The 24,544-nt window shown below is 42.8% G+C and overlaps 3 protein-coding genes across 7 annotated transcripts in view; all 3 read left to right on the plus strand.

Annotated features, from left to right (window-relative positions):
• Positions 1-6,831, plus strand: part of LOC146511869 (uncharacterized) — a 19,540-nt gene extending 12,709 nt beyond the window's left edge. The window contains exon 4 of the mRNA XM_085171760.1: positions 6,730-6,831. The gene's annotated coding sequence lies outside the window, so the exon portion shown is untranslated. The remainder of the gene's footprint in view (positions 1-6,729) is intronic.
• The window catches only part of LOC146511870 (uncharacterized), a 26,173-nt gene extending 2,004 nt beyond the window's left edge, over positions 1-24,169 (plus strand). The window contains exons 3-4 of one of the 4 annotated variants that reach the window (XM_085171738.1): positions 36-1,722; positions 24,060-24,169. In XM_085171738.1, coding sequence (XP_085027864.1) covers positions 36-1,721 — 1,686 coding nt within the window. In that variant the 3' untranslated portion in view covers position 1,722; positions 24,060-24,169. Of the gene's footprint in view, positions 1-35; positions 2,479-6,729; positions 6,843-24,059 lie in introns of those variants that run through there. The other 3 variants (XM_085171739.1, XM_085171736.1, XM_085171737.1) reach the window with 3 other exon arrangements.
• On the plus strand, positions 12,379-24,169 carry LOC146511871 (uncharacterized). Of its 2 annotated transcripts, XM_085171763.1 has the most exons (5): positions 12,379-13,435; positions 13,466-14,368; positions 20,954-21,029; positions 21,238-22,588; positions 24,060-24,169. In XM_085171763.1, the coding sequence occupies exons 3-4, from the start codon at positions 21,012-21,014 to the stop codon at positions 22,585-22,587; spliced, it is 1,368 nt and encodes a 455-aa protein (XP_085027889.1). In that variant the 5' UTR covers positions 12,379-13,435; positions 13,466-14,368; positions 20,954-21,011; the 3' UTR covers position 22,588; positions 24,060-24,169. The 2 variants fall into 2 exon arrangements, with proteins under 2 accessions (XP_085027889.1, XP_085027888.1); XM_085171762.1 differs by having other exon boundaries at positions 12,379-14,368.
• Positions 24,170-24,544: the final 375 nt, after the last annotated feature.

Raw genomic sequence — 24,544 nt, forward strand, 5'->3', positions numbered from 1 at the left:
ACTCACTGTCTCTGTTTGTATCTCTGTCACTGCAGGACCAACATGGAGCGAGAAGTCAGCGCTCTCAGGAGGCCGACAAACCTCACAGAAGAAAGGGAGAGAAAAAATACAGCTGTGATGAATGTGGGAAGGATTTTACCAAGGCTGGAAACTTAAAAAAACACAAAGTCATCCACAGTGGAGTTAAAGCATACACCTGTGACTTGTGTGGAAAATCTTTCACCCGCGCTGGAAGCTTACAAACACACCAACTCATCCACAGTGGAGTTAAAGCATACACCTGTGACTTGTGTGGAAAATCTTTTACCCAACCACGAGGCTTAAAATCACATCAGCTCATCCACAGTGGAGTTAAAGCATATACCTGTGATTTGTGTGGAAAAACTTTTACCCACGCTGGAAGCTTAAAATCACATCAGCTCATCCACAGTGGAGTTAAAGCATACAACTGTGACTTGTGTGGAAAATCTTTTACCCACACTGGAAGCTTACAAACACACCAACTCATCCACAGTGGAGTTAAAGCATACACCTGTGACTTGTGTGGACAATCTTTTACCCAGGCTGGAAGCTTAAAAAGACACCAACTCATCCACAGTGGAGTTAAAGCATACACCTGTGACTTGTGTGGAAAATCTTTTACCCAGGCTGTTAACTTACAAACACACCAACTCATCCACAGTGGCTTTAAAGCATACACCTGTGACTTGTGTGGAAAATCTTTTACCCAGGCTGTTGGTTTAAAAAGACACCAACTCATCCACAGTGGAGTTAAAGCATACAGCTGTGACTTGTGTGGAAAATCTTTTACCCAACCACGAGGCTTAAAATCACATCAGCTCATCCACAGTGGAGTTAAAGCATACACCTGTGACTTGTGTGGAAAATCTTTTACCCAACCACGAGGCTTAAAATCACATCAGCTCATCCACAGTGGAGTTAAAGCATATACCTGTGATTTGTGTGGAAAAACTTTTACCCACGCTGGAAGCTTAAAATCACATCAGCTCATCCACAGTGGAGTTAAAGCATACAACTGTGACTTGTGTGGAAAATCTTTTACCCACACTGGAAGCTTACAAACACACCAACTCATCCACAGTGGAGTTAAAGCATACACCTGTGACTTGTGTGGACAATCTTTTACCCAGGCTGGAAGCTTAAAAAGACACCAACTCATCCACAGTGGAGTTAAAGCATACACCTGTGACTTGTGTGGAAAATCTTTTACCCAGGCTGTTAACTTACAAACACACCAACTCATCCACAGTGGCTTTAAAGCATACACCTGTGACTTGTGTGGAAAATCTTTTACCCACGCTGGAGGCTTAAAAAGACACCAACTCATCCACAGTGGAGTTAAAGCGTACAGCTGTGATCAGTGTGGCAGAGCTTTTACTCACAGTGGCCTCTTACAGCGTCATCAAGTTATCCACTCTGGATTTAAGGCGTACAACTGCCACATTTGTGAAAAAACCTTCCGCTGGCAAGGCAGCCTAAATGTTCACCTCCGCATTCACACTGGAAATGACGTTTACTGCTGTGATCAGTGTGGGAAACTGTTTGTGAAATATAAAGACTTAGAACACCACATGTTTACCCACACTGTGGGGAGACCTTATAAATGTGACCTTTGTGATAAGACTTTTAAAGCTCCACATTACCTTAAAATCCACCAACAAATCCACACCAGAAAGAAACTGCAAGTGCAGTTACTGTGAGGTATGTATGTATATTGTTATCTTCTTATTTAAGACTGACTGTTTGGACCAACTCTTTTCATTAAATTGTGTTCGCATGTTAGTAATTCTACTGGACTCAATGGCATCTACTGGAATTTTGAAAATGTCAGTAAAGAACATAATAAGTCATCAAACTAAAAACAATGATTACTGTAACTTTGCATCTATATTTGAGGATTTACAGTTGCATTTTTATTCAAATATAATAACCACAATGGTGGAGAGGGAAACAAAGAGAAACTGGCTTCTTTTTCCACTATAACTATGTTCACAGGCCATTCTAGTTTTTATCTGTCTTACACGCTTGACCAAACAAGAAATAAGTTAAATTTCAAAAGGTCTCTTCCAGCGAACATAAGAAAAAGAAAAGTCTCTGATGAAGAGTTAAGTCTTCAGTGTGCTTTAGTGTATCTCAAATAAATAAATGAATAATCCAAACTGTATTGTTAGGATTTAAATATGCCAGGTGCATCACATGGCCCTCTTCCTATTGAGAAAAAAAAAAGTTGTATCCAAGATGGCCGACTTCTAAATGGCCACCATGGTCACCACCCATCTTTCAGACCTGAGCGTGTGTGTTCATGTGTTCGGGTCTCCGTTTCCGGAAATGTAAAATAAAGATAATTTTTTGAGCTTTCTTTGCCGCCAAAAGAATTCAAAGAACAAAATTTAATAGTGTGTTTATTAATACTGGAACAAACAAGCAAATAAGGTAAAATATTCCCTCCAAACAAAACTTTTAAAAACATACAAATTTGACAGGAAATCTATCTGCACCTTCCAGTGTGCAATGTGGCAATAAGTTCGCCCATGTTTGGACTTCTTCTGTGTTCTAAACCCGCAAATCAGTCCGTGGATGATTACATTGCTCCGCCCATCAAAAAGTCTGCGCATGCGCGAATATCTCAGTTAGTGGACTGATGATTGTTGGTTGGAAAATTTTTACATATCTCCCAACCTTACTGGGTAGTCTAAAGAGCACTGAAAGGAAGGCAACTGGACTTTTTTGAAGATTTTTCAACTCTCTTCCGAGAAGCTTCTTTGGTCCTAACAGCAATTAGGTCGATTCACCAGGTCCCAATTCAATTTGATTTTGACTCTATCAGAAATATTATTCTAATATTATATTATATTATAATATTATAATTATGATCATATAGCTTGAATATATATACTTTAGAGGAACCTTCTAAACCTTTTAAAATAAATACACTTACTTCCAAATAAAGAACAGCACTTTTTATTTCTGAGGTTTGTGCACCCCCCCTGACTCCCCTAGAATCAACTTACTTTTAATGGTCTGTAAGTTTTATTTACATGTCCTTTAATGGACGCTACAAGCATCCTGCCCGCTACCACCAACTTTTGACAAAGATGGGGTGACATGCTGAGTTAACCCCTGACACCTCTCCTTTGCTCTCTCTTCACACTCTCTCCCTTCCCCTCATACGACCTCCCTCTCCCTCCCCCAGCCCCACCCATGAACCATTAAAGTATGGTGAGAGTTTGTTTGCAGCCAGTGCTTGTTGCTGTTCGTCTACATCAGGGGTTGCCAACCATGGGCACTCATGCCACAGCTGGCACGCAAAGGGTTGTGATGGCACGTCATGCAGTGAATTAATCTGAGAAGGTGTATTTAAAAATAAATATCTACCAGTCTAGATATCTCCCACCAATGCACATCACAAATTCGCTCACACAGAGACATCAGTTTCGCCACTTCTTAATGACAGTATCTAAGCTAACAAGCCCACCTACTGGTTTCAGTTCAGTTTTTCCAATTGGCTAAAAATTACATGTGAGAGTCCTGTATAATATGGCCTTGAAGTGAGCGAGATAATTCCTGGACTTTTACGCCAATTTGGACAGAAGACTGGGGTTTTGTGCAACAGAAAGATCATGCTGTATGTGCCCTTTGCCTTGAGAGTGTTGGTTGCCAGACCTTCAATGTTAAACAACATTTTGAGATGAAAGATCAAGAAGCTTCAAGTATGAGGAAGAGAAAGTTGAATCAATTACACGTGCTGTGTCAAGATATGAGAAGCAAGCAAGTACTCTTGCACGTTTTTACAGCTGCTAAACATTATGGAACTTAAGTAAGGTTTCGTATTGGGCAGTGTATTGCTAAACATGGAGAGCTGTTTACAGACGGAGAATTTATTAAGGAGGCTTTTCTCTCAAGCTCAGAGATGTTATTTCATGGGGTTCCAAACAAAGATGCAATTAAAGCAAGGATTCAAGACATACCTGCATCAGTCAGAACTGTGGAACGACGCATCCAGGAAATAGGTAACAATGTCAGAGCCCAACAAACAGCTGCTTTGAAAGAAGCCCAGGTGTTTTGTGTAGCTTTGGACAAAAGCGTTGATATTAGTGATCTGTGGTCCCGCCATGCTTTATTCACACCACATGAGGGTATTGGCAAGGTTTTTAAATAGTGTTTTGATGAGCGAGGCATTGGCATTACATTTTGCTGTGACAAATAATGATGCACCAGCCATTGCTGGAAAACACAGGGGTGCTGTTACCTTAATTGAGGAACAAGTTGGTCATCCCATCATTAAACAACACTTATGCCGGCTTGTACACATACACGAGAAACATGACAGTTCTTCTTTACTGATGTTTACTGTGCTTCTCTTAACGTGCACAGGTACACCGTAGAACTGGTGAATACAAATGTACAAGAAAATTATATTTCAACATTAAAACATATTACAATATAAAATTCACAAAATATAAACAAACATACCACTTTGGCCTGCAAGTAGACAAACCGGTGTAATTGGAACTTAGGACTTATTTATTCTTTCTTAGCTTGACTTTTACACGGCTAGACCGTCACCATGAGCAGCTTCTCTGACCTTACTTCCCAAAACAGGAAGTGACCTCTGCCCTTACCTTATACTTACAAAATTAACTGGTTATTTTCCATGTATCAAATTAACTGTACACCAATCCGGTAGGCAAAAAAGGAAAATGTTAACATGCTCAACACAAAAATAAAACATACAAAATAAAATGCGTTAATTACATTATCATTACAAGAGCTCCGCCTAGTGGTCAAATACTAACATTTCACCAACTGTTACAACACTGAATAAAAGAGTTAGAAAACCTTTGTGCCAAGATGTCAAATTCAGATCTTCATGACGCCATGGCCACAGTGGCAAAAATCGTGAACTTTATAGTTAAGCGATCTGCTTTGACACCGCCAATTCCAGTCTGCTCGAGGAGATGGATAGATCATGCATTGACATCCCACTCCACTGTGCTGTCAGATGGCGTAGCTGTGGAAATGTTCTGTAACGACTTGTGGATTGTTTTGATGTGGTTAGAAAAAATCCTGGCAGAAAAGGTGCAAAGCCGTCCGAAGTCAGAGACGAGAATTGGGTTGAAAAACTGGACACTTCAACGAGTTCCAAAATGTGATCCCCAGATTACACAACTGGCAAATAAGAAGCAGGGGCAGGGATCACATTAACCTGCAAATCTCTGTATCAAGAAAAGTCATATAAGCCCAGTTTATTTTTTCTTATCATTGTTTTACCATCTGCATTTTCTGTTGTATAGTTCCTTTGCTGTTATGGTTAAATGTTATATTATGGATAAAAAGTGTTTTTTGAAATATAGCAAATATAGTTCTATAAAGTTGTTCTGTATAGTGTGTAACTGTTGATACGCAGCATTATTAAATTTATTGTTAATGCAGTTATTGCGATGACACATTGACTTTAGAGGAAATTTTAGATGCCACTCATCATCAGAAAGGTTGCTCTACAACAAAGACCTATTGAGTCTCAGTACCAGATCACTTTACTCTAGCATGCAAAGTGCTTTACCGTGTTGTATAAAGCACTTTGAGTGCTCAGGCAGAGTAAAAAAGTGCTTTATAAGAATCAATCCATTTTACTTGTGTGTACTAATGCTGGGCTTACACTGTGCGAGTTTTGGCCCATTTTGAGCCGAGTTTTGAGTCGTGCGACCGTTTTGGCGATCGGCCCGATTTTGGCCTTCATCATGCGTCGTGCATTGTGTAGTATACGTGGGGTAACGAGAAGCAATTAACACCTCACGACTAGCCCCCGATCATCAATCGCTTGGTCGTGAGGATTTTCAAACCTGTTTGAAATCCTCGTGTCCCATCGTGAGGGTGTCACCGCAGCTTCTCACACTGCGCACGCGCAAACACAAATGTCGGTGAAAAAGATGGCGCAGCACAGCAGTGCAGCGTGTGATCTGGACACAAGCGATGGAGGCACTTGTAGAACTTTGGAAAGCTCATCTGAGCCTTTTCGATGTGGCCTCACAAAATTATCACGACCACAACAACCGTGAAAATAGTTGGATAGACATTGCTGCTCAATCACAGCTGCCTGATCATGTTTTTCATTAGTAATTTAGCAAAGTTGATGGCAGTGGTGTGCGTGTCTGTGTGAGTGAAAGACAGACAGGGAGAGCTAGCGACAGAATTTCTGTTATAACCTTCATGTTATGGACGCACAGTGTGAGCACTCGGGTCGCATCAGAGCATCGGGTCGTATAGTGTGAGACCCTGCATCGTGACTTACGAACTTCTAACCCCTGCGAGTCAATCGTACAGTTTGAGCAGGAGCTGAATCGCGCGACTGAAAAAAATCGCACAGTGTGAGCCCGGCATAACTGAACAACAGGAGCGTCATCTAACTAAAACCAATCAGTGTATCCCACCTGACCCCCTCAGAATCAGCTTACTTTTAATAGTCTGTGAGTTTTATTTAAATGTCCTCAAAGTATGGTGAGAGTCTGTCTGCAGCCAGGGTACCAGTGCTTGTTGCTGTTCCTCTACATCAAAGACATTTATTGTATCCCATTAAGCTGAGTGTTATAATGAAAACAGTAAAATGTAATTGGACATTGGCAGAGATGCTCTTTATTTCAGGCGACTTTCAGAATTAAAATGTTGAAGGAATTCCCTGACTTACACTGTCTTTGTGTCTTTGTTTAGAAGCAGAGTGACACAGATGGATCCAGTTCTCAACCCTGTCGTCACTGTGGTGGTGGGAAAGACTTTCACTCTGCAACAGACCCTAAAAATATATCAACGTAGACACAGTGAAGACAAAATCAACTATTGCAAAGAATGTGAGCGGCTTCCCCACTCGAACTAATTTAAAAATACATGAACTCATTCACAGTGGGGTTAAAAAGCACATCTGTGACCAGTGTGGGTCATCCTTCACCACTGCAGGTCACCTTAAAAGTCATAAACAAGTCCACACAGGAGAGAAACCATACAAGTGTGGTACACTGTGACAGAAGCTTCTCACGATCGAGGCATCTTAACCTTCATGAATGTACACACATGTAAGATAATTTACCTGTGACCAGTGTGACCAGAGCTTCAGGAATCTCAGTTCATACTCCAAACACAAACGATCCCACACTGTAAATAAACTTTTTCACTGTTGCCAATGTGCAAAAACATTCACTTCATTATCTGCTCTGTGCAAACATCAGTGTGATCATGCAGGACTGAAATCAGTAAATCTAAATGAATCTGCAGAGGCAGAAAGATCCTCTTCTGGTTTTGGGGTCAGACTTAAAAACCTTGAGATCAGGCTCCACAGAGTTCAGATGGACTCCTGTAAAGAGTGTCAGCTGATGTCACACTTGGATGAAGTTATTCAGTGTTTTTATAGTTTTGTATTTTCATTGTTTTGAAGTCTTAATTTGTAATTTACTTTTTGAAATTCAGTTTAAAGCTGAACTGGGGCTGGGCAATATTTCTATGTAATACTAATTTACATAGAAATATTGTAATTTTTTCTATGTAAATTTACAATATTTACATAGAATATGTATGTAAATACATACATATTCTATGTGTATGTATTAGAATATACAGATATTCTAATGTACAGACCACAGATAAAGCTCCACCTTGTGGTGGAGCTTTATCTGATCAGCCAAAGACCACATTCATATTTACAGTGGTGGCCTGCAAAAGACAACACATCTTTAGAAAAATTGGGGTAAAGCAGCAAAAAACTGTTAGAGGTTAAAGTTTGCAGATTACTGATGCTGTTCATCAGCTCTAACACAGTGAGACCAGTCATGGCCCAGTGCTCTGGGGTTTTCTTAAATGCTGTTTAATTGTTTCTACTCTGGTTTAGTGTGATGGCCATGAGTGATGTCTCTGTCAGCAAAAAGGCTGTAACACTGTCCGTGATAAAGATGCTAAATAGAACCTTCAACCTCCCCATTGTCTTTCTTCCTTCCTGCATTCAGATGAATAAATTAGCTTTTTGTTTTCTATTATGTAGTGTGATGTGTTTTCTCTTATGTCTGTAAAGGTTCTCAGTCATCCAGGTCGTCGTAGTCTAAGGAGCTTGGAAAGAAAAGCGTCTGGATTTCTTTAAGTTGCTTGAAGACGTTTCACCTCTCATCCAAGAATCTTCTTCGGGTCTAAGGTCAAATGGTGGAGATTTCCAGATTTAAACTCTGTGGGAGCGTCCCCCCGAGAGGGACCTCCTAATGATCCTCTACCTAATCACACAAGACAAGATGTGAAAATGGGTGTAGTTAGGATACAATTTAAACAAGTAGTATAAAAGAGGTGATATTTTTGGTGTCAATGCTGGTGTGAAGATTGTGCTGTTTTGATTGCTTTGCAAACATTCATTTCAATAAATCCAAGGAAATATTTGGTTTCAACGCTCAGTTTATTTTTAGGAAATATTCCAGCAGTTAAAAGTGTTGATAAATGAACTTGAGTCTCTAAAAATGGGCAAAAAGGTGATGTGAATTGCAAACATATGTACATTGTGTGTAATGGGATTTGGCAAGATTGAGAGATCTGCCGGACATAAAGAAAAATGTAAATATGAGACTGACAAAAAATTGATAAAAAGAAAGACTAAATGAAGCAAAACACTGGATGGTACAGCTCATGAAGGCACAAACATGGCCTGCTACTGGATGTGTGAGAGGCAGAGAGAAGGGGACGGGCTCCCAGACATCGCAGTGAAGGTCAAAGGTGAAAATAAGACATGCAGAGATTCAGCAGAGAGAAGACGCTCACTGTCTGTGCATGTTAAGAATATCATGATTAAATAAAGTTTGTTTAGGGACTTTTATACATTGCTACGCTCTATTAAGAGTTGGCCCTCCATGTAATAATGGGGTAAAAGCATGAATTTAGCTCTTTGATTGAACTGAATTATTGAGACTGACATGTAGAGCTGCAGAGGGATTTCCAAACATGCTTACATATCATAGCCAGTTAAAGTCAGGGTGCAATTTTCCTGGGCTGAAGGAGTCTGAACACAATATCCCAGACTTAGATAATAAGTACAAAATTAGGTTATTATAGTTACTCTCATAAATTCTGTGTAATTATCTATAAACTCACATATATATATATATATATAAAGAAAACACCCAGCATGCCCCTGCGGGCGGTTTATCCTTCAAGCTCGGGGCCTCTACCAGAGGCCTGGGAGCTTGAGGGTCCTGCGCAGTATCTTAGCTGTTCCCAGGACTGCGCTCTTCTGGACAGAGATTTCCGATGTTATTCCCGGAATCTGCTGGAGCCACTTGCCTAGCTTGGGAGTCACTGCATCTAGTGCTCCGATTACCACGGGGACCACCGTTACCTTCACCCTCCACATCCTCTCGAGCTCTTCTCTGAGCCCTTGGTATTTCTCCAGCTTCTCGTGTTCCTTCTTCCTGATATTGCTGTCATTCGGAACCGCTACATCGATCACTACGGCCGTCTTCTTCTGTTTGTCTACCACCACTATGTCCGGTTGGTTAGCCACCACCATTTTGTAAATGGTAAATGGACTGATTCTTATATAGCGCTTTTCTACTCTCCCGGAGTACTCAAAGCGCTCTATACAACATGCCACATTCACCCAGTCACACCCATTCTCACAAGCACTTTATCTGTACTTAGTGCTTTTTTCTAACTACATTCACACACATTCATACTCCGATGGACGCATCGGAGAGCAACTTGGGGTTAGTATCTTGCCCAAGGATACTTGGCATGCAGACTGGAGGAGCCTGGGATCGAACCTCCAACCTTCCGATCAGTAGGTGACCTGCTCTACCTCCTGAGCTACAGCCACCCCATCTGTGTCCGTCTGTATCTGGAAGTCCCACAGGATCTTAGCTCGGTCATTCTCCACCACCCTTGGGGGCGTTTCCCATTTTGACCTCGGGACTTCCAGGTTATACTCGGCACAGATGTTCCTGTACACTATGCCGGCCACTTGGCTATGGCGTTCCATGTATGCCTTGCCTGCTAGCATCTTGCACCCTGCTGTTATGTGCTGGATTGTCTCTGAGGCATCTTTACACAGCCTGCACCTGGGGTCTTGCCTGGTGTGATAGACCCCAGCCTCTATGGATCTTGTACTCAGAGCTTGTTCCTGTGCTGCCATGATTAGTGCTTCTGTGCTATCTTTCAGTCCAGCTTTGTCCAGCCACTGGTAGGATTTCTGGATATCAGCCACCTCCTCTATCTGCCGGTGGTACATACCGTGCAGGGGCCTGTCCTTCCATGATGGTTCCTCGCCTTCCTCCTCATTCTTGGGTTTCTGCTGCCTGAGGTATTCACTGAGCACTCGGTCAGTTGGGGCCATCTTCATGATGTATTCTTGGATGTTCGCTGTCTCATCCTGGATTGTGGTGCTGACACTCACCAGTCCCCGGCCCCCTTCCTTCCGCTTAGCGTACAGCCTCAGGGTGCTGGACCTGGGGTGAAACCCTCCATGCATGGTAAGGAGCTTTCTTGTCTTTATGTCAGTGGCTTCTATCTCCTCCTTTGGCCAGCCTATTACCCCAGCAGGGTACCTGATCATGGGCAGGGCGTAGGTGTTGATAGCCCGGATCTTGTTCTTACCGTTCAACTGACTCCTCAGGACTTGCCTGACCCTCTGCATGTACTTGGTGGTTGCAGCTTTTCTAGCGGCCTCTTCATGGTTCCCATTCGCCTGCGGGATCCCCAGGTACTTGTAACTGTCCTCTATGTCTGCAATGTATGCCTTCTGGTATATATATATATATATATATATATATATATATATATATATATATATATATATATATATATATATATATATATATATGTATTGTGGAGTCACTGTGTTAACTTGCATGTTCAAATCACATGACCCATATGTTTAGGTTAAATAGATCTACCATTATATTAATGAAAATTTGCGCCACTTGCTGTATGAACACTTACTGATTAATACTGTTTAAAAATGTAACAATCCAGGTTCGTAACTTTGTTCATTCTAAAATTCCACAGTCTTCAGAAATAGTTATATATGATGATATTGAGACATTTCTTATTAAGCGAAAAGACAGAACTCAGCTGGCCCCAGGGAGGGGTCACTTGCCCCTCCCTTCCTTCCCTCCCCATCTCCAGCTGCCTCCCTCTTCCCGCTCCACCACAATCACCCACACATGCAGGTAAAGGTGTGTCACCAGGGTGCAGGGCAGGCATCCCCTAACTAGACCTGGGGCTTAGAGTACGCTTGGGGAGTGTGATTGTGTGTACAGTGTCTCTTTATGTCTGTCTCCACGTTGGGTGAGTGTTGAGTAATTGCATATGAGAGCATGAGGGTGGGAATGGATGTTTGTTTCTGTGTGTGCCTGTATGTCTGTGTCCATATGTCAGGTTGGGTATCAGACACCACCTCTCTGGGGACATCTCAGGCCCTCCAAGGTATGGAGGCCTGTCTCCCCCCACCACTTCCCCTGCCAGTGGCAGATGCCCTCAGACATCGGTGCGTTGGTGGTTCTTTGTGTCCGGGGATGGGCGCCCAGGTACACACCGGCTCACTCCTTGGTGGCTGCTTGTCGGGGCCTGGAGCCTGGGGCTCGGTCACTCTGGCGCAGCTGGCTGCCGGCGGAGCTCCCGGGCACATCACTGCAACCCCCCCCGGCTTCTGCTCCGCAGATGCTGAGTGACCCCTCATCTGGGACTCTCCTCAGCTCTTTCTGGGATAGTGGCACGGCTGCCCCTCTGTTGGTCTTCCTTGTTCTCTTGTGTTCTGGGGGCCTCTGGATGTCTGGAGTTTTGATCTCCTCCATACCTGCTTCATGCCCTGGTGGACGGGGCTGTGGCCCCCCCACACCCTCTAGCAGATCATTACATGAAGGAACCTTTTAAAAACAAGCGTGTTCATGCTCACAGGTGTACACACGGGTGCTCACTCACACACAAACGACACCCTTTTTGGCTCCTACCTCAAAGCACACTGTGCGCTGTCGATCTTACGTGCTGCACAATAATGTTTAATATTTAGTATTTACTGTTATATTCCCATAGATCATCATGATGTTGTTTATTCTATTGCTCTCGTTTTCTTCTGCTTGTTTTCTTTTTTCTTTCTCAACAGAGATCTCTTCTTAAGAGGAAGAGTTTTGATCACCAAAGCAGAGCGAATTTTACGATTAAAATGGGATCCTCTATGGATCTTGTACTCAGAGCTTGTTCTTGTGCTGCCATGATTAGTGCCTCTGTGCTGTCTTTCAGTCCAACTTCTTGCTTTTATGTTGCTTTTAAGAGTACAGTGACCTTGAGTGTTTTGAAAGGCGCTATAAAATAAAATGTATTATTATTATTATTATTATTATTATTATTATTATTATTATTATTATTATTATTATTATTATTAAGAATTAGAAAGGGTAAAACAATTTAAATTTTTGGGGTTGTGGTTTGATGAAAGGGTGACATGGACTATACATATTCGGAAAATAATAAACAAATGCAAGAAAGTGTTGAATATAATGAGGTGCTTAGTGGGAACTGACTGGGGGGCTGATAGGAAATCTTTAAAAGCTTTATATACTGGGTTGATTAGGTCAGTATTGGATTATGGATGTATAGTATATAATTCTGCTGCCAGAACAAGTCTTTGTAAGTTGGATAGTATCCAGTATCAGGCACTAAGACTTTGCTCAGGTGCATTCAAAACAACATCTGCAGCAGCAGTACAAGTAGAAATGGGGGAAATGCCATTACAAATAAGAAGAGAGCAACTGGCATTGAATTACTAGTCAAGTTTAAAAGGACATGGTCACGATCATCCGACAAAAACTGTTTTCCAACCATGCTGGGAAAAAGAGAAAACAGAATTGAAAAGTTTTGGGTGGACAGTGGGACAGAAAGCAGCTGAACTTAATATGGACAAGATAAACATAAGTCAAACAGCACCATTGCCTACAATACCACGATGGATGCTCGCTGATGCAGTAGCAGATTTCACATTGTTAAAGAAAAAGAACAAGGAGAGGGTTTTCTCTTAAATTTACATACAGCACAGGAATATATTAATCAGTATTATAGTTATGTCAAAACCTGCACAGATGCATCAAAGAATACAGCCAACCAAAGCGGGATAGCATTTATAGTTCCTGAATTTAATATCAAGGTAGGGAAAAGGATCAGTGATGATTTATCAGTGTACACGGGTGAAATGGCTTCAATATTGTTAGCAGTCCAGTGGATTGAAGAAACAAAACCACTAAGATCTGTGATATTTTCAGACTCGAGCTCTTCACTGGCCAGTCTGCAAGACAGTCACTCAGACTGCAGACTGACATTCTGATGGAGATCCAGCAAACATTGTTCAGAGTTGTTATGATGGGGCTTATGGTCACATTCTTATGGGTACCAGCGCATCATGGAGGTAAAGGAAATGAAATGGCAGATAGGACAGCAAAAGTCGCAACAAGGAGACCGATGGTAGATATGGTTATTAGTGGGAGTAGGACGGAGCTCAAGAGTACAGTACGATACAAAATGAAGGAAATGTGGCAAAAGCAATGGGAGGAAGAGAGGAAAGGCGATGGTTTTATAAAATCCAAAAGAAAGTGGGGAAAATGAGAAGTACAGGCCGAAACATGATGGAGGATACGATTATATCTCGACTGAGATTCGGACACACTGGTTTAAATAGCACATTGTTTTTAATAGGTAAACACTGTACAGGGGAGTGTGACTGCAGCAGGGAACAGGAAACAATAGAACATGTTTTCTTGAATTGTCAGAGGTTTGATATTGAAAGGAGACGACTGATTAAAAAGCTGGACGATATGGAAGTGAAGTTGGACTTGATTGATTTGTTTCGCACGACCTCTATAAGAGAAACTTATCAGGCTGTATTTTGGTTTTTAAGGCAGACCCATTTGTTCGAGAGGATTTGATTTATTTATTTATTTATTTTTGTCTTTTCGGAACACACTCCACACCAGTTGGTGGCGGTAATGCACCATTTTGCTGTTTGCCAACCGCCAGTAAACCCTATAAAGAAGAAGAAGAAGAAGAAGGGGGCGGAGCAAAATGTGTTAGCAGGAGAGGAGTCGAGCAGAGAGCGCTCCTTTTTCATGAAACGGGAGTAAAGTAGTGAACTTAGAGGAGAAAAACAAACTAAAGTATCGATCATATACCACTACCAACGTCTTGATCGATATCTGCATCGATCTGCCCACCCTTGTTTCCTGGATCGTAGCTGCGATCAGCGTGAACCACGTGGGTCTCTGCTCCCTGATCTGTTTCCTGTGTTTGGAAAGAGTTCCAGCTTCATCACGGAGTTTCTCTCGGTTTGTGGGCTCATCTAAAGGTAAGCACCGAGCTAACTTTACTGTGAGTTCAGTTCATGTTTAGTTTAACTCCTGAATGAGGTCTTCTGCTGCTCTCCTCGGTGTCTGTTCACAGTTTATTGTGAACACGTTGAGAGAAGAGTGAGAGAGTGTTTGGAGAAAAACACCAACTAATCATTAGCTCAGCATGCTGGGAGAAGTTGGAGCAGAAAAGTCTTTTCATTGTCCCTGCAGCTGTTTTTCTGCATGCACCAAACCTCTACAGCCTCATTTCTATTTGAAGTGATAACAGGAAATGGATGAGAGCGATCTGCTGCAGTATCAGGGTCACAATAAACTTTATTGTCCAGCTGCTGTGGATGAACACATGAGAGGAAGTGAACTCCTACAAAGTCTCATTTTAATGAGTCTGGCTGCTGTAAAGTGATGCGCAGGAAGATGTTAACTTACTGGGCTCATGCCTGGGTTGTTTTTTCAGAAGCCTGGGATCTTTTGGAGTGTAATGTTTTCATAGTTAGATGCCTGGCTGACAACTGTATAAAACAAAAAGTACACACAATATTCGAAGCACATAGTGTGTTACACCCCTGAAAACGAGAAATATATCAACTTTTAAACACTTTTACCTGAAAACAGGGGGAAAAGAATCACGAGAGTTATCATGACTTGCGTCTCTCATGCAGTTCTTTATTGCAGTGAAAATGAACAGAAACGTTTCACATTCTGTACTGCTAAATGTCACATGGTGGAAGAAAAACACTAAATAATAAACCAAAATACTAAAGTGCTTACAGTGCGCCCCAGGGCAGCTGTGGCTACAATGTAGCTTGCCATTGCCAGTGTGTGAATGTGTGTGTGAATGGGTGAATGACTGAATGTTGTGTAAAGCGCTTTGGGGTCCTTAGGGACTGAGTAAAGCGCTATACATATGCAGGTCATTTACCATCTTACCATATATGCCAGAACAGGTTTCCTGACAAAATGGCTGACAATAGCGGCGTTCTTAGCTCATGCCGTTATCTTACTGGCCATTACAGAGTACAAAACTGAGGCTCAAAACCGCCACGTATATGTGCACAAATACAATGCTTCTAAACTCTTACAAAACAATGAAGGATTACCTCTTAAATATCTTAACAGTGTACACATTGGAAATATATCAACTTTTAAACAGTGGAAAATGAATCACGAGAGTGATCATGACTTGCGTCTCTCATGCAGTCGTTTATTGCAGTGAGGAGAACGCGCGAAACTCTTAACCATTTTCTTACCATATTTACATTATTTTTTTCCTTATATCAACTGATATGAATTAGTATTAACTGAACAGTTTTATATGCAGTAGTCCTTCGACAGTGGTCCTTCGACCTGGCACAAGTGCACACTGTGGAAATTTACGACTATACGTAAATCCCCCCCTAAGTTTGGTATGATCCGAGCTCAGCACAAAGAGGGAGAGAGGAGCAGAGAGAGGAGAATGAGGACAGAACAGAGATGGAACAAGAGCAGGTGAGAAACACATGTTAGTCCAGGGGTGGGCAATCTCAGTCCACGAGGGCCGGTGTCCCTGCAGGTTTTAGATCTCACCTTGGGTCAACACACCTGAATCACATGATTAGTTCGTTACCAGGCCTCTGGAGAACTTCAGGACATGTTGAGAAGGTAATTTATCCATTTAAATCAGCTGTGATGGATCAAGGACACATGGTAAATGGTCTGTATTTGTATAGTGTTTTACTTGGTCCTAAGGACCCCAAAGCACTTTACACTACACATAATCATCCACCCATTCACACACTGGTGATGGCAGCTACATTGTATTTTTTTTTTTTTTTTTTTTTTTTTTGCCTGTCCCATTTGGTTCTTTAGCCGTCAGAATTGTTGTCTGAAGACCAACAAGGATACCCAATGGATTTATTTTGCCAAATGGATCATCATGGCATTGCCGTATTGGTCCATTTGATCGACCTTTGTTTTTATTATTTATTTTATTTTATTTTATTTTCAGTTGTTACAGACGGGACAGACATGAGTGAGGGATAGGAAAGGGAGAAAGAAAGAGGAAGGAAAAGAAAAACAGAAGGGGAGAGGGACAGTGAGAAAGGGGGGGAAAAAATATCTCCGGGATCACCTGTTGAGAGAAAAAGAATAGAAAACAAGCAAAAAAAAACCAAAGCAACATACTAAACACAACACCATCGCATTAATCTAGCTAAGTGTAAACAGCAGTAAATACTAAATATTGAATGTTGTTGTGCAGCACGCAGGACAGACAGCACACAATGTGCTTTGAAGTAGCAGCCAAGAAAGGTGTGATTTAAGTCTACGAACAGTGAACACCCGTGTGCACACCTGTGTGGATCGGCGCGCTTGTATTCAAATGGTTTCCCCATGTAATGGTCTGCAAGAGGATGTAGAGAGCCATAGCCCTTTCCCCCAGGGCATGAAGCAGGCATGGAGGAGATCTAGGCCCCAGACATCCAGAGGCCCCAGAGTGCAAGAGCCCAAGGAGGACCACCAGAGGGGCATCCGTGCCACCTTCATGGGAAGGGTTGAGGATCCCCAGACGAGGGGTCACCCAGTAGCCACCGGGCAGAAGCTAGAGGGGGCTGCACCGGCGTGCCCGCCGGCTCCGCCGGCAGCCAGCTGTGCCAGAGTGAACCGAGTCGCAGGCACAGAGGCCGGAGGCCCGAGGGCCCCCCGCGCCCTGGAAGAGGCCTGACCGAGCAACAGGCGCCAGGCCCCGCCAAGTAGCCACCGGGAGTGAGCTGGTACATACCTGAGCGCACAGCCCCGGACACCAAGAACCACCAATGCACCGACCCCTGAGGGCATCAGTCACCGGCAGGGAGTGTGGTGAGGGGAGATAGGCCTCCACACTTTGGAGGGCCTGGGAGTTCCCAGAGAGGTGGAGTCTAAGACCCGACCTGACATATAGACACAGACAAACAGGCACACACAGACACAGACATGCATTCCCACCCTCATGCACACATATACAAACACTCAGCACTCACCCAACGTAGGGATAAGCGTAAATGGACATGTACACACAATCACACTCCCCAAACATACTCTATACCCCGGGTCCAGGTATCCTCGCCCCCAGAGGGGGAAACGGCACCCAGACCCAAGAGATGTTACCCTTCCCTCCGGGGTGGAGGCAAGCAGACCGTCCCAGGCTCCGCAGCAGCAGGGAGGCCAATCGGACAGCCAGCATCTCCTCCCAGCCCCCCCGCCCCGATGGCTAGTAGAGAACGGGTGTGTGAAGACCCCATACCTCCCTCCTCCCGCTCAAGTGTAGCATTGCTGCGTGTTGCTCTAAAGTGCATTTAAAACAAGGGAGAGCATGGTGCTGCTGCCAGAGAGCAGCAGGTGTTAGCACGGCCCCTCCCGAGAACCCTCAATGTCTACATGGATTTAAAATTGAGAGGTGGGCACCGGCGCCAGAGGTAGGTTTGAATACATAGACCGTCTACTGGACGCCGTTAACGTGCCCACCCTCAAGGCCCTATATATATATATATATATATATATATATATATGTGTGTATGAGAGTGTAAGTAATGTGGATGTCTAAGTTGTGAGATAAAATTGAGGCACAGGTGGCCAGAAGAGGACAGGGGGGGGGGGGGATGTCTCCCCTGCACCCTGGTGACACACCCGCACCCCAAGGCCCTACCTGTGTGGGTGGGTGTGGTGGAGCGGGAAGAGGGAGGTAGCCAGGGATGGGGAGGAAAGGAAGGGAGGGGAGGATGACCCCAGTAGGCACCCCCGTCCTCTGGTATCCACCAAGGCAAGGGAGCCCAGGCCCATCCAGACCGGGGCCTACGGCAGCAGGACCGCCCAGCCCCACAGGACCCGGGGCAGCCCACCCTACCCCACCGCAGAGGAAACTGTACCCACCCCAACATTCAATCATCTCCCAGACTACACAAGACAACAGACACTCAGGTTAAGTTTTTTCTCTTCACCTCTCCTATGTCTCTCCCCCACCTGCAGAGTGGACTCCTGCAAGGATGGAACAACCTCCCTGCCAGTTGAAGAGCCCCCCAGTTAGGCCGATGCACAAGAGGCCCCCTGCGCCAGCTACATTGTAGCCACAGTCACCCTGGGGCGCACTGACAGAGGTGAGGCTGCCGGACACTGGCGCCACCGGGCCCTCTGACTGGTGAAGTGTCTTGCCCAAGGACACCACGACCGGAGCCGGGGCTCGAACCGGCACCTTCCGATTACAAGACGAACACCCAACTCTTGAGCCACGATTGCCCCATCTAAAACCTGCAGGGACACTGGCTCTCATGGACTGAGATTGCCCACCCCTGTGTTAGTCAAATGGTTGTTTACCAAAAGTATCACCTTATCATAGGTACTCATGTATCTCGTACCTAGTGTTTCTCTTTAGGTTTGTTATTTTTCAAATTCTATATTCATTAAGTTATGCAGGCTTGTTTGCACAACAAGGATAAATAATTATATAAACTTTTCCTCAATCTAAATAGTGGACTTTGGTAGAATTAAAAAAATAAGTGTAGTGCAGCTCTATGATGATTTTTAGTGCTAATATCATCTAGTTCTGATTCTGGTTCTGTCTTGGTTAAATCCTAAGTAGTCCTGATTTTGAACTGTTGTAGTCCTTTTTTTTTAATTCCGGATCAGTTGTGGGTCTGGTTGAATTGGGGTTTAGTCCGCGTGTCATGATACAGCCCTGGTTTTGTTCTGCCTTGCCTGCCAAAACGGAGCCTATTAATCTTTCAGTCATTTCTAAACCCCCCCCCCCTCCCCCCAATTGATGCATACTACCGTTTAGGGCTAAGCCCCGGGTGTATCAAATGTCTGCCTCCCAAGGTTATTATTGTTAACGAAAACTAACGAAATAACGAAAACTAGAAGTGAAAAAACATTTTCGTTAACGGAAATAAAAATAAAAACAAAAAAAGGAAAACGAACTAAAACTGGAATGAGTGTTCACAAAACAAACTAAAATTAACTGAATTTATAGCAAAAATGTGTTTAGTTTTCATTGATGTGTGCGTGTCATACAGTAGTCAAGGGTGAAAATGAAGTTTAGTTTCCATATTTTTTTCTTGCTCTGTCTCATTATGCCAGCAGGTGGCAGCACGTTAGTCGAGTCGTCTGTGTTGCTGCTCCATCCACGCGCAGAATCATGTCAGGAAAAGTCGGAAGAAAGCGCCAGAGTCCAATTTGGGATTACTTTGAATATGACTGTGTTTTGGATAAAGCAAGTGTCTTGTAGTGGAAACAGACAAATTATGAGGGACATTTCTAAAGGGAAAAAAATCCCACAAACCTTAAAGTGCACTTGAAAAGCTCACACAAGAAGGCTAACCTAGCTTACCTTGAGAAGGTAAGGGAGCACACTCAACCCTCATCCCCAGAAAACAGAAGCTAACCCCAGGCAAGGCAGCGTGATGCATCCCGAGACAACAGGACGGGGATATCTACACAACTGTGTGAGTCAATTACCTTCAAAACGTTTATCAATTCACTTGAACCAAAATTACGAACACCCGGTGCTGCGAGAGTTAATAGTGTCATTGGGGCCAAGATATACATTTTATAGTTGCCTGGTATCAATGGTTGTTCATCTGCCTTTATTTATTTATTTAAAGAACCCATAGGTGGGAATGTGAGTTGTCTGTCTCTGCGTGTTAGCCCTGCGACAGACAGGCGACCTGTCCAGGGTGCAGTATGGTAGCTGGAATAGCAACATACCCAAGGATGAGCAGAAGAGAATGACTGATATGATGAAACTGGGATTTTGTTACACTTAATTATTGCAAACACAACTAAAACTATAACTGAAACTAATCAAAACTAAACTGAAACTAAGGATTTTCAAAAAAATAAAAACTAAACTAAACTAGCAAACAATTGGTAAAAACTAATTAAAACTGATATAAAATTGAAAATCTGAAGTCAAAACTAAATAAAATTAAAACTAATGAAAATTGCAAAACTATTAAAACCCTGCTGCCTCCGCCTCTGTCTGAAACACTTCCTGCTTTTCCAGCCTCAGGCTCCTTTAGCTTAGCTGTGAACCAGAGCTGGTCATTATTCTAACTCATCCTGGTGTGTGATGCTGTGCAGCTTCCTCACAGAAGCTGATGTCACAGCATCTCTATATTAATCCAAACTGTTGGTAACAATCCTGAAAACCTCCCAGTCGGTACAGTCCAGACACACCTGGAGATTCTCCACAGCCTCATCAGTCCACTGCTTCAGTGTCTTAACAAAAGCTTTAGAGAGTTTCAGTTTGTGCCTTTTTGCAGGGATCAAGTGAACCATGACATGGTCTAAGAATCTTGATGTAGTGTGAGATGATGAACCTCTTACTATCAGCTCACCTTCTGTTTTGTAGTGGGGTTTTTTTCTTCCTTTTTTAAAATAAAATCTATGAGGTTCAAATGAAGCACCAAACTACAGTTACTCAGTGGAGGGTTATTACTGCAGTTTCTCACCACTGTTGTTAACTGGAGGCTGACACACTGTCTGAAGAGATTTAGTTTGAGTGGATTTGAGCTTTCCATCACAGCTTCTTTTGGTCAAGGATGAAATACATATAAATATATTTTTTGTTCCAGCTGATCATCAGGAGGAGACGAGCCATTTAGACTCAACTCAGCCACTACAGAGGAAACAATGACTTCAACCCAAAAGGTGAGCAAAAATATCTCTGCTATTGAAACTGTGTGCACGTCACAACTCTCATTGTAGCTCATAATTGTAATGTGATAATATCACCAAAAGGTGGTGGTAACACACCTACAATGTGTTTGTTGACATCTTTGATTCCACTAATGGAGTTTCAGTTTGTTCCACGACTGCATTTAACTCACTGCCTCTGTTTGTATCTCTGTCATTGCAGGACCAACATGGAGCGAGAAGTCAGCGCTCTCAGGAGGCCGACAAACCTCACAGAAGAAAGAGAGAGAAAAAATACAGCTGTGATGAGTGTGGGAAGGATTTTACCAAGGCTGGAAACTTAAAAAAACACAAAGTCATCCACAGTGGAGTTAAAGCATACACCTGTGACTTGTGTGGAAAATCTTTCAACCGGGCTGGAAGCTTAAAAACACACCAACTCATCCACAGTGGAGTTAAAGCGTACACCTGTGACTTGTGTGGAAAATCTTTTACTTTGGCTGCTAACTTAAAAAGACACCATCTCATCCACAGTGGAATCAAACCATACACCTGTGACTTGTGTGGAAAATCTTTTACCCACGCTGAAAGCTTAAAAACACACCGACTCATCCACAGTGGAGTTAAAGCATACAGCTGTGACTTGTGTGGAAAATCTTTTACTTTGGCTGTTAACTTAAAAAGACACCAACTCATCCACAGTGGAGTTAAAGCATATACCTGTGACTTGTGTGGAAAATCTTTTACCTGGGCTGGAAGCTTACAAACACACCACCTCATCCACAGTAGAGTTAAAGCATACAGCTGTGACTTGTGTGGAAAATCTTTTACCCACGCTGGAAGCTTAAAAACACACCAGCTCGTCCACAGTGGAGTTAAAGCATACACCTGTGACTTGTGTGGAAAATCTTATACCCACGCTGAAAGCTTAAAAAGACACCAACTCATCCATAGTGGAGTTAAAGCATACACCTGTGACTTTTGTGGAAAATCTTTTACCCACGGTGAAAGCTTAAAGAGACACCAACTCATCCACAGTGGTGTTAAAGCGTACACCTGTGACTTATGTGGAAAGTCTTTTACCCAGCTTGGAAACTTAAAAACACACCAACTCATCCACAGTGGAGTTAAAGCATACACCTGTGACTTGTGTGGAAAGTCTTTTACCCAGCTTGGAAGCTTAAAAAGACACCAACTCAGCCACAGTGGAGTTAAAGCATACAGCTGTGATCAGTGTGGCAGAGCTTTTACTCACAGTGGCCTCTTACAGCGTCATCAAGTTATCCACTCTGGAGTCAAGGCGTACAGCTGCCACATATGTGGAAAAACCTTCCACTTGCTAGGCAGCCTAAATATTCACCTCCGCATTCACACTGGAACTGACGTTTACTGCTGTGATCAGTGTGGGAAACTGTTTGTGAAATATAAAGACTTCGAACGCCACAAGTTTACCCACACTGTGGGGAGACCTTATAAATGTGACCTGTGTGACAAGACTTTTAAAGCTCCACGTTACCTTAAAATCCACCAACAGATCCACACCAGAAAGAAACTGCAAGTGCAGTTACTTTGAGGTATGTATGTATATTATTATCTTCTTGTTTAAGACGTACTGTTTCGTTCAACTGTGCTCATTAAATTGTGTTCGCATGTTAGTAATTCTACTGGACTCAATTTTGGAATTTTGGAAACAGTACATTTACATAATGACTGAAACCAGCCACTGAAGGAACAATGGGCTGGGAGTTCAGTTCCTTAATCTTAATTATGCAGATTTTCATGACCATTGATCAACAACCACTGACCATTATGCAAATGTACTGTTTATAAGATTGGGGAAACCTGCAGTCAGCTGAGACTGAAGAAGTCACTTGGATGAGTGACGAAATGTTTCTCCCACAAAATGATATGTCCAGATGAACAGAATCAATTTTTGGAGGTTTACTTACCTGGATGATTTAGCATGCATCAAAATGGGTTGAAAAATGTTTCTTTCTCGCTGATATAACGGGACACCTCAACGAGTTACAAAATGTGATCCCCAGATAACACTACTGTCAAATACAAAGCAGGGGCAGGGATCACATTAATCTGCAAATCCCTGTATAAAGATAAGTCATGTTAGCCCAGTTTATTTTTTCTTATCATTGTTTTTGTTGCGATCGTGGCTCAAGAGTTGGCATTTCTTCTTGTAATCACCCGTTGCCTACTGGTGTTGGCCAGAGGGCCCGGTGGCGCTAGTGTCCGGCAGCCTCGCCTCTGTCAGTGCGCCCCAAGGCAGCTGTGGCTACAATGTAGCTGCCATCACCAGTGTGTGAATGGGTGGATGACTGAATGCAGTGTCAAGGTCCATAGGGATTAAGTAAAGCGCTATACAGGCCATTTACCATTGTTGTGAGGCGACCATTAATAGCATCTGCATTTTCTGTTTGTATAGTTCCTTTGCTGTTATGGTGTTCTTGTTATGGATATTTTTTTTATTTTGAAATATAGCAAATATATTTCTATAAAGTTATTCTCTATAGTGTGTAAGATAAGATGACCTTTATTAGTCCCACAGGTGGGAAATTTGTTTCGTTACAGCAAAAGTGCAAAGTAGCACTTAGCAGTTATGTAACTGTTGATATGCAGCATTATTAAATTTATTGTTAATGCAATTGTTGATATGGTACATTGACTTTTGAGGAAATTTTAGATGGCACTCATCATCAGAAAGGTTGCCTACCACTGGTAGAAAGGTTGCTCTACAACAAAGACATTTATTGAGTCTAAGTACCAGGTCACTTTACTCTAGCATGCAAAGTGCTTTACCGTGTTGTATAAAGCACTTTGAGTGCTCAGGCAGAGTAAAAAGGTGCTTTATAAGAATCAATCCATTTTACTTGTATTTACTAAATGAACAACGGGAGGGTCATCTAACAAAAACCAATCAGTGTATCCCACCTGACCCCCTCAGAATCAGCTTACTTTTTATTTCAGGCCACTTTCAGAATTAAAATGTTGAAGGAATTCCCTGACTTACACTGTCTTTGTGTCTTTCTTTAGAAGCAGAGCAACACAGAAGGATCCAGTTCTCAACCCTGTCATCACTGTGGTGGTGGGAAAGAGTTTCACTGTGACTTTTGTGGAAAAACTTTCCAGACCCTAAAAATCTGGACTTCTTTAAATTGCTTGAAGATGTTTCACCTCAACCGAGAATCTTCTTCAGGTCTTAGGTCAAATGGTGGAGAGTTCCAGATTTAAGCTCTGTGGGAGCGTCCCCCTTAGAGGGACCTCCTAATGATCCTCTACCTAATCACACAAGAGAAGGTGTGAAAACGGGTGTAGGTAGAGGTCTCTTTTTTTCCTCTTGTACTTTCCCATTGTTGTGTACTTTTTCAGTGCTTTCTCTGTAACGCTGTCGATCTCCGACTTGTATTCCCATGTGATGTCTTTGTTGTGTGTGTAAGTCGGGGGGGGGACCTGCATATGGCCAATAAAGCATTCATTCATTCATTCATAGCCAGTTAAAGTCAGGGTGCAATTTTCCT

The sequence above is a fragment of the Neolamprologus multifasciatus genome, chromosome 9, assembly GCF_963576455.1.
Source record: "Neolamprologus multifasciatus chromosome 9, fNeoMul1.2, whole genome shotgun sequence".
NCBI classification, from domain to species: domain Eukaryota; kingdom Metazoa; phylum Chordata; class Actinopteri; order Cichliformes; family Cichlidae; genus Neolamprologus; species Neolamprologus multifasciatus.